Source organism: Atractosteus spatula, chromosome 13 (genome assembly GCF_055471065.1).
Source record: "Atractosteus spatula isolate fAtrSpa1 chromosome 13, fAtrSpa1.hap1, whole genome shotgun sequence".
Lineage (NCBI taxonomy): Eukaryota > Metazoa > Chordata > Actinopteri > Semionotiformes > Lepisosteidae > Atractosteus > Atractosteus spatula.
This window is the reverse complement of record NC_142718.1, coordinates 7847041-7854796: the sequence shown is the minus strand read 5'-3', so window position 1 is coordinate 7854796 and position 7756 is coordinate 7847041. Positions and strand designations below refer to the sequence as shown.

Genomic DNA, 7756 nt, shown 5'->3' with positions numbered 1-7756 from the left:
ATGGTGGTTAGGACTGGTAAGGACTGCTGCTTCCGGCCCGGGGTTCAACTCCAGACCTGGAGTGCCATCTTTGTGGAGTTTGCATGTTCTCCCTACAGTATGTGTTCGCATAGGTTTCCTCCATGTGCTCCAGTTTCCTCCAACAGTCCGAAGACATGCTGGTAGATTAATTGGATTCTGAGAAAAATGCTCCTGGTGTCTGTGTTGTGCCCTGTGATGGACTGGCGTCCTGTCCAGGGTGTACCCTGCCTTGTGCCCATTGCTTGCTGGGATAGACCCCAGCTCCCTGAACTGGATGAAGTGGTTCTAAGATAGATGGATGCATGATGTCTACACTTACATGGTGAAAGTCTATATGTGAATTCCTGCCAGACACCCTCTCTTGATGAAGAGACATACTGTAAATCCTTGCATGTTAAATAAATTTTAAAATCTCCATAAGCTAAAGTAGATAGCTATCAGCATAATGTAGTTCACCACCTGCATTTCTCATTAAGTGCCCTAATGTGAGCACATGAACAGACTTGGTCACTGGTGCCCCAGTGGACATGTTTCAAACACAAACAGAGATGGTCATAACACAATTTGCTTTGCTACTTTTTTTTTATCCCTGTCAGTATCACTCATGTGCAAATTTGCTCCGGAGTGCTGATGCGTCGTTGAACAACATTATCACACGTCAAAGTCACAGGCTACTCCGGTCACCGTCTCACGACATGGTAAAAAAAAAACCCCCAAAACATTCTGGTCAGTGTCAACACACATACCGGGCTTTTATATGAACTCGGAACCTGACAGGCTCCTTCACATCCACACTAGAAACCCCGCACTCCCGCAATTCACATGACCGAGCGTCTAAGAGCTGGAGAAGGAGGGGGCGGGTGTGGGGCGGTGTAGCAGAGACTCCAACAGCACAGCACTTGCGCGTTTACAGCAGCAGGAACTGCTTCATCAATTCTGCTCGTAGCCACCGCCTTCCAAAGCATCCCTCTGAACACTGCAACAAGGATGCTGTTTTTTCCCCCCTTCTGCATGATATAACGATGACCACCACATAAAAAAAAAACACCTTTCCCCAGAAAGATGGACCAGAAGCTCTTCACCGCATTGACGTGTTAAAAAACTGAGATTTTTTTTTTTTTACAATTCAAATATGAATCATGCATTTGATACATCTTCAAAATCTGTGTGCCAGCATCGTTTTCTCTTGGGTCCAACCATTCAGTTTTGCGTCGACTGGTATGTATGATATTAAAGCGCCTTTTTTTTACAAATGCATGCCAGTTATCCATACCGAAGAAGACACAGATGGTAAATTGTTTTCAGTTTGATTTCCTACCAGCAATAAATTAAATTATTGATATAGAGGCATTGTAGAGAAATGAATCTTCTCGAATTTATCATTTATAATGCAGAGATTGATAAAATAGGAACTGAAGAGTTGTACATCGTTTTTAATTGTAATTGATTGAACTGTTTGAAGATTTCTGGTGAGTACACCTTTGACTTTAGAAAGCAATGTTACAATTAGTCTTGCAATATAACGTATTAATAAGGCCGACACATGCATGTTGAGATGAGATCAAATTACATTATACATCACACATTATATTATAAGGGTTTCAGTTAAAACATTGAAAGACCAGATGAAAGATGGATTGAGCAGAGCTCAATGGCTGAAATAAATGCATATATTCATAAGCAGCAATTTCTAGAATTCAGGTAGAGTGCCGTAGTACGGATCGAAATGATAAAAACGACTCGTTATTTATCATACATATATAAAACTATAAAATTGTATGCACACAGAAATAACGCGTTCCATGATATAAATCATAGGAATTGACAAATTCTACACTTTGGCTGTTTTTTTTATGGACAGATCAATCGCAATGGTACAATAAAATACCTATATAACTACAAAATAACTTCTTTTTCTCATCACGTATACCTACTTATCGGCAGTTAGACGCAGTTGTCTAGTTTGCTTCTATATTGGATGTAGGACGTAACCAACACGGTTTATTTTGCATTAGTTTCATCCTGGAGAGAAAATGACTCAGTTTGGGACGCAGTGGGGAACACACCGGAGGCAGACGGCGCAGGCGTCCCTAACAGCGTCAATAGGACCCATCATTCAGGTGAAGTGGAAATCACGTACCCTTCCCGACTCATATACTACCTGAACGAGGATTCGGAGAGCACATACCACGACCTTGACACCCGGGCCAGAAACCAGCTTAAACAGAGCCAGGTAAGTCTATACTTCAATACTGCGGAGTTTCTGGATAATTGGAATGCGCTGTGAACTCCAGGGTGTATTGCGGAGGAAAAAAAAAAAACAATCTGTCTAAATACTTCATATGCACACCCATTTCACGCATACTGAGTAACGTGTTTTTAAACTAGTAATGGAATGCAGCAGTGATGTCGAGGCCAGCTTTGAGGCTTGGGGCTGGCCTGTTGAAAATGTAACGGTGTACTTGAGAAAATACTGCAGTGTTGTCATTCATTCCCCTGCCTCCATATGAGAAAGAGGTCTGATGGGGGGGAGGGGAGAGTATTACTTTTAATGCACTTTATTCACAGTACCTGCCGAGTTCAGTTTTTGGGGGGACTGTGTGTGAGATTTGGGGGAGCAAGGCAAGAGGGCCGCTGTATTTTTCACAGCAGCATTGTGGTGTGTTTGAAGTAGTAACAGAACTCTTTATTAATGGTTTACCTGTCGCCTTGCGTTTGAGTATAACACCCATCCATCTTCAATAGCTGCTTACCCAAGCGCAGGCTTGTGGTTACCAGGAGCCTCACTTGGCAGATACAGGTACCTGGGAGACAGGTTGGACAAAGCCCTGAATAGGATGCCACCCCATCCCAGAAATCAATTATAAACTCTTTTTAGGGGTAATATCTCTCAGCACGAAACATTCACATCCTTTTCACAAAAGCAAATTAAGGTTTAGCTTCATATAATACTCTGCTCCACTGTTGCCTTTAGTTATTGTCCACTGTACAAAATAGAAGAGAAAGCTTGAACCCTTGTATGCTATTAATTCTCAGACTGTCCTCGTAACTGCATACATACTCTAGTTAAAGATGTCCGATGTGTTAGATATTAAAAAGGCTTGTGACACTGCTCTAAGGATTTGAGCATCGTCATAATCTGTTGTCTAAAATGTCCTGTGCCTGATGATTAACCAAGAAAACTGTCATTTGTAATGAACAAATTAGCTAAAATGCGAAGCTGTCCCATGTTAACTCCGATCGAGATCATTGCTTTGTTACAGACCAAACATGAAGCCATCGGGACATGTTTTTTGTCTGACACGCGTGTTTATCGACTGTGAATGCACCTTTTTCTTTTAACCCACCTGTTTTCAGAACTGTGGCATGACTATAGTGTCAAACTTTTAGCGTGAGACCTAAAACATCTAAACATATGTATGTAATGTATTTTTGTGTCGTTGTGTAATTTTTAAAACATCTTAGAAAATGGTAATATTGGCCCATTACGAAATCCCACCTTAGCTGCTGAAGGTTTGTGCATTCCTGCAGTTTTCCCTGTGAGCCTTAATAAGTGAATTTATTTTGAAAAGTTATATTGTGTGGAAGAAATAGTCATTTCTGCCAGGGTGACCGATTTTATATTCGTTTTTTAATTTTATTTTAGGCCTCATGCATTTGAAATTAAATGTAACCAAAACGATTTGTTCTCGTTATTTCTAGTCCTGTAATAATTATTCAGTGTAGCAAAATTCCACTCATTATAAACTAATCGGGACTTATGTAAGCTTTCAATTTCAACACCATAGTATACTGTAGCTCAGTTATAAAGCACTGACTTACTGTAAAAACCCACAGCTTCAGATCAAACAGCTCTGTGGAGGCTGTGTTTTGGAGGGATATTTAAACAAAATTCTAAGGGTATCTTAAATTTTTCCATTCAAAATGTCTATAATAACATTGTTTTCGAGAAAATCTGAAACTGGGAGCTGTGCTCCAGTTGACATGGTATGACCTATTTAAAAATCTGTGTACTAAACAAACATGTCATATAGAAAATTTTATTACGGCAGATCAATGTCATAGGAAATGCAGAAGTTTATAAATAGAAAAATGAGGGATGTCATGGGGCACTAATGCACTATGATAAGTGTTGCTAGGTTTATTTTCCTGTTTAGAGGCCTTGATGCTCAATGACTTCATTAATCTTTTCTTAATCGTTGATAGACTTTGAAACCTAACACTACTTTTTCTAAAAATACCTGCGCAGATGACAGTTAATCTCATTATGGAAGGTAGATGAGTGAAAAAGAGGCATGGATCTAGAAATATTCACGTGTGGATGTTTTTCATCATTTTTCCTAGAATTGTCACACCTAATCTGGTGTATTTGGTGAGCTGGATTTTCAGGCCAGATTGGTGTTATGATATAAGTAATATATGATTTTGGTTATTTGGTTACTCCATGGTGCCTTAGGGAATATTAACCATTGACGGGAGCTGTGGAAAGCATGGTGGCACAGCAGGTAGTACTTTTGCCTTGCAGCACTGGGATCCCGGGTTCAGTTCCTGGGGTGCTGTCTGTGTGGAGTTTGTGTGTTCTCCCTGTGTTTCCATGAGTTTCCGCTGGCTATCCTGTCCTCTCATAGTCCAAATATCGGCTTCTGTAAAACTGGCCCTGGTGCGAGTGTGTGCCTGTGTGTCTGCTCTGTGATGGACTGGCGTCCTGTCCAGGGTGTAACCTGCCTGTTGCCTGCCTCGTTAGTCTCTGGTGTCCCTAGAACCCCTGCTGTGGATAAAGAGGTTTTAAAAATGGATACGTGGATGGTTATTAGATTTGGTGAGGAATGGCTTAACAATAATGGAACAGGAGCTTGAATATTCTCATTGAAGTTCTAAGAATGGTTTTTACGCTTGTTCTTTACGAGACCGGGCTGTGGGAATCAAATGATTTTACGATCAAAGAACAAAGAACAGTTAAAACGTGTCATAACCATCAAAAACACCAGAGAAGGAAGGGAAAAAGTAAAAGCACTGTGTTGCATTCTCCGAGGGAGACGTTCAACAGTAGAAGGAAGAGAGAAATCTATGTGCAGGCAGCAAAGGAACCAGCGGGGGTGAAAAACAATTTTTCGGCCTTCTTCGGGTGTGATAGAGAGACAGAAAAGAGGCTGGCATACAGCGCAAAGGACGGCAGAAGAAAAATCACATGAAAACAGATAAGAAAACGTGTCAAGATGACTGGAAATCTGGGCTTGGGTTCCAGGAGAAGTGTGAAAATCTGGAATCTGTACATGCTTGGAGAGGCTCTGAAAATGAACCCGTATGGTCATTGAGCGCATCGTGCAAAGTGCAGTCTTTATTTTATTATAACCTTGGCTTCCGAAGTCTTTTTGAATTAAGTGTTGTAGAAGCCCTGTTAAAGGACACGGACAGAAAGGTCAATGTAATCAAGGATAAAATGGGAAACTCGGCTTCGAGAGATCTTTGATCCGAGTCTGTGACAAAATGCGATGAGTGAGAGAGAGAGAGATACTAACAGAGAAAGGGGAGTAGTAAGGCTGTAGTTGGGAGCATACTGTGATGTGTGGATATCGTTCTTGCTTTAAACTGGCTCGCTAACACAGTTTGAGCTAAAGCACTGGCCTGGAAGTGCATTTAATCTACAGCTTCCATGTGTGTTCTAGTAATACAGTATCATCATCAGATCACTAACAATAACCACCGATCCAGGTCAGGCCTGGAGCCTATCCTGTGAAGCATTGGGTGCCGGAATGAATAGAACTCGGAACAGACGCCAGTCCATTACAGGGCACACACACAGACACAAACACACTCACACCAGGGCCATTTTAACAGAAGCCAATCAACCTACCAGCATGTCTTTGGACTGTGAGAGGAGACCAGAGCACCAACAGGAAACCTACATGAACATGAGAAGGATATGTAAACGCACCCCAGGAGTTGAACCCAGGGTCCCTGCTCTACAAAGCAGCAATTGATAGTGCTGCCCTAGTCATGTTAGGGTATGTTTAATTTCAGTCTTTTTAATAGTTGCCAAATGATGCAGTCCAACTCAGATTCGAAGGCTCGTCTTCATTGTCTGTCCCTTTGATTTCAGGACGTGGACTCTTCATTTCGAGTAGAGAAATATCCTAAACTACCCTTTAAAATCACATAGAATTATATGCAACTAAGAATTTAGTTTATTTTAAGTTTATTTTTTTCATAGTTTTAAGACAGTTTCCAAGTTTCGGTGTGGAGAGAAAGCCTTAGTATTTTGCATTTTAAGAATGAATTTCAAGGATGAAAGTTTAATTGCTATTTTCATGAATTAACTCTCACGTGTGTTAGATAAAGGTAAACCTGACATTCCTTTTCCATGGAAATTTTGCAAATTCTAGTAAGGAAAAACAGTTTTGTTCTCATGTAAACATTACGGTACTTATAAACTTAGTCTATATATACATTATAGTATATAGTATAGTATAGACATTATATTCCTGGTTTTATGACAGATGCTTGATTATTCAAATTTTAAGCACTCTACAACTGTCCTCAGATATTTATATTTAACTAATTTACTCATGTAACGTGGATAACAGAACCATAAACCTTTGAAAGCAATATTATCGAATCACAAGCTTCTTTGATACAGGAAGGTCAAGTGGAGAAGAACTGAACTGATCAGTATAGTCAAAGTGTTAAATTAAACTAAAACAATATGCACAGCTAAATGTTTTTCAGCCCACTAACTATACTATATGTAAAGAGCTGGATGATCCACTTCCATACAGTCAAGTTTTAATACAGTTATATTTTTTTAAGTATAGTGTTTTTTATTCATGATTTTTATGCATTTTAATAAAGTTTTCAAGTGTCATTTATGTTCCTATAAATAGGATATTTCTTTTTATGGATTAATAGGTTATTGCATTTGCATTGCGTTTTTGTTATCAGTGTGTTGGTCACCATAAATTAAAGTGGCCTTTGAAGCACCCTGCCCATATGAGCTCAAACTTCATGTAGTTCTAATCCCGTTCATGTGACGTTCATGTCACAGGTCACACGAAGTGCTCTCCTGCAGTTCCAAGAGTAGCAACCCCTCCTTCCTAAATAGAATTTGATCAAATCGAAAATAGCGTATGGTTATATCAAATATAATTTTCTGGTATTATAGAGATAAGAATCTGTATCCGGGGGTGACTCGGATTGCTAAAACATTTGTGAAGGGGAAGAGCTTACTTTATGGCTCTGAAAAATTAATCTGATCTTCTGGTGCCCCTGTGACTAAATACTGTATTCACTTTTTTTGCCCAAGGCATTTTAATATATAGAACACCACAAACTGTAGACTAATGTGACTTTTTAGCGTTGTAACCTTAGTTTAAAACTGAAATAAAAAAGGCTCATGGTCTCTGTTCTTCCTAACTTTCAGGCAGTGTAGACATTTTGCTTTTTGTTCCTCGGCTTCAGCTGCTGTTTAGGTTCTGACCCATGAGGTGATTAAGAAATTGAATTTGTTGGTGAATTTTGCTTCTCTTAAGCACTGTGATGTTCCTCGCAAACTGTGCTCCTGGTGTGTAAAGCAGAAAGGAGTCATCTTAAGGGTGTCTAAAGGGGTGCTGTCTGTGTGGAGTTTGTATGTTCTCCCCAGGTCTGCTTGAAAAAACTGGCTCTGATGTGAGCGGGTGTTTGTGTTTGTCTGTCTTGTCTACCCTGTGATGGACTGGCGTCCTATCCAGAGTGTACCCTG

At 40.0% G+C, this 7756-nt stretch overlaps 1 protein-coding gene across 4 annotated transcripts in view; it reads left to right on the top strand.

Moving 5' to 3' along the window:
- The first annotated feature begins 863 nt into the window (after nucleotides 1-863).
- Nucleotides 864-7756, top strand: part of adam23a (ADAM metallopeptidase domain 23a) — a 106364-nt gene continuing 99471 nt past the window's right edge. For 2 of the 4 annotated variants that reach the window (XM_088930088.1, XM_088930091.1), the window contains exons 1-2: nucleotides 864-1239; nucleotides 2037-2254. In XM_088930088.1, the coding sequence (XP_088786214.1) occupies nucleotides 1161-1239; nucleotides 2037-2254 (297 nt within the window). In that variant the 5' untranslated portion in view covers nucleotides 864-1160. The remainder of the gene's footprint in view (nucleotides 1240-2036; nucleotides 2255-7756) is intronic. The other 2 variants (XM_088930087.1, XM_088930090.1) reach the window with 1 other exon arrangement.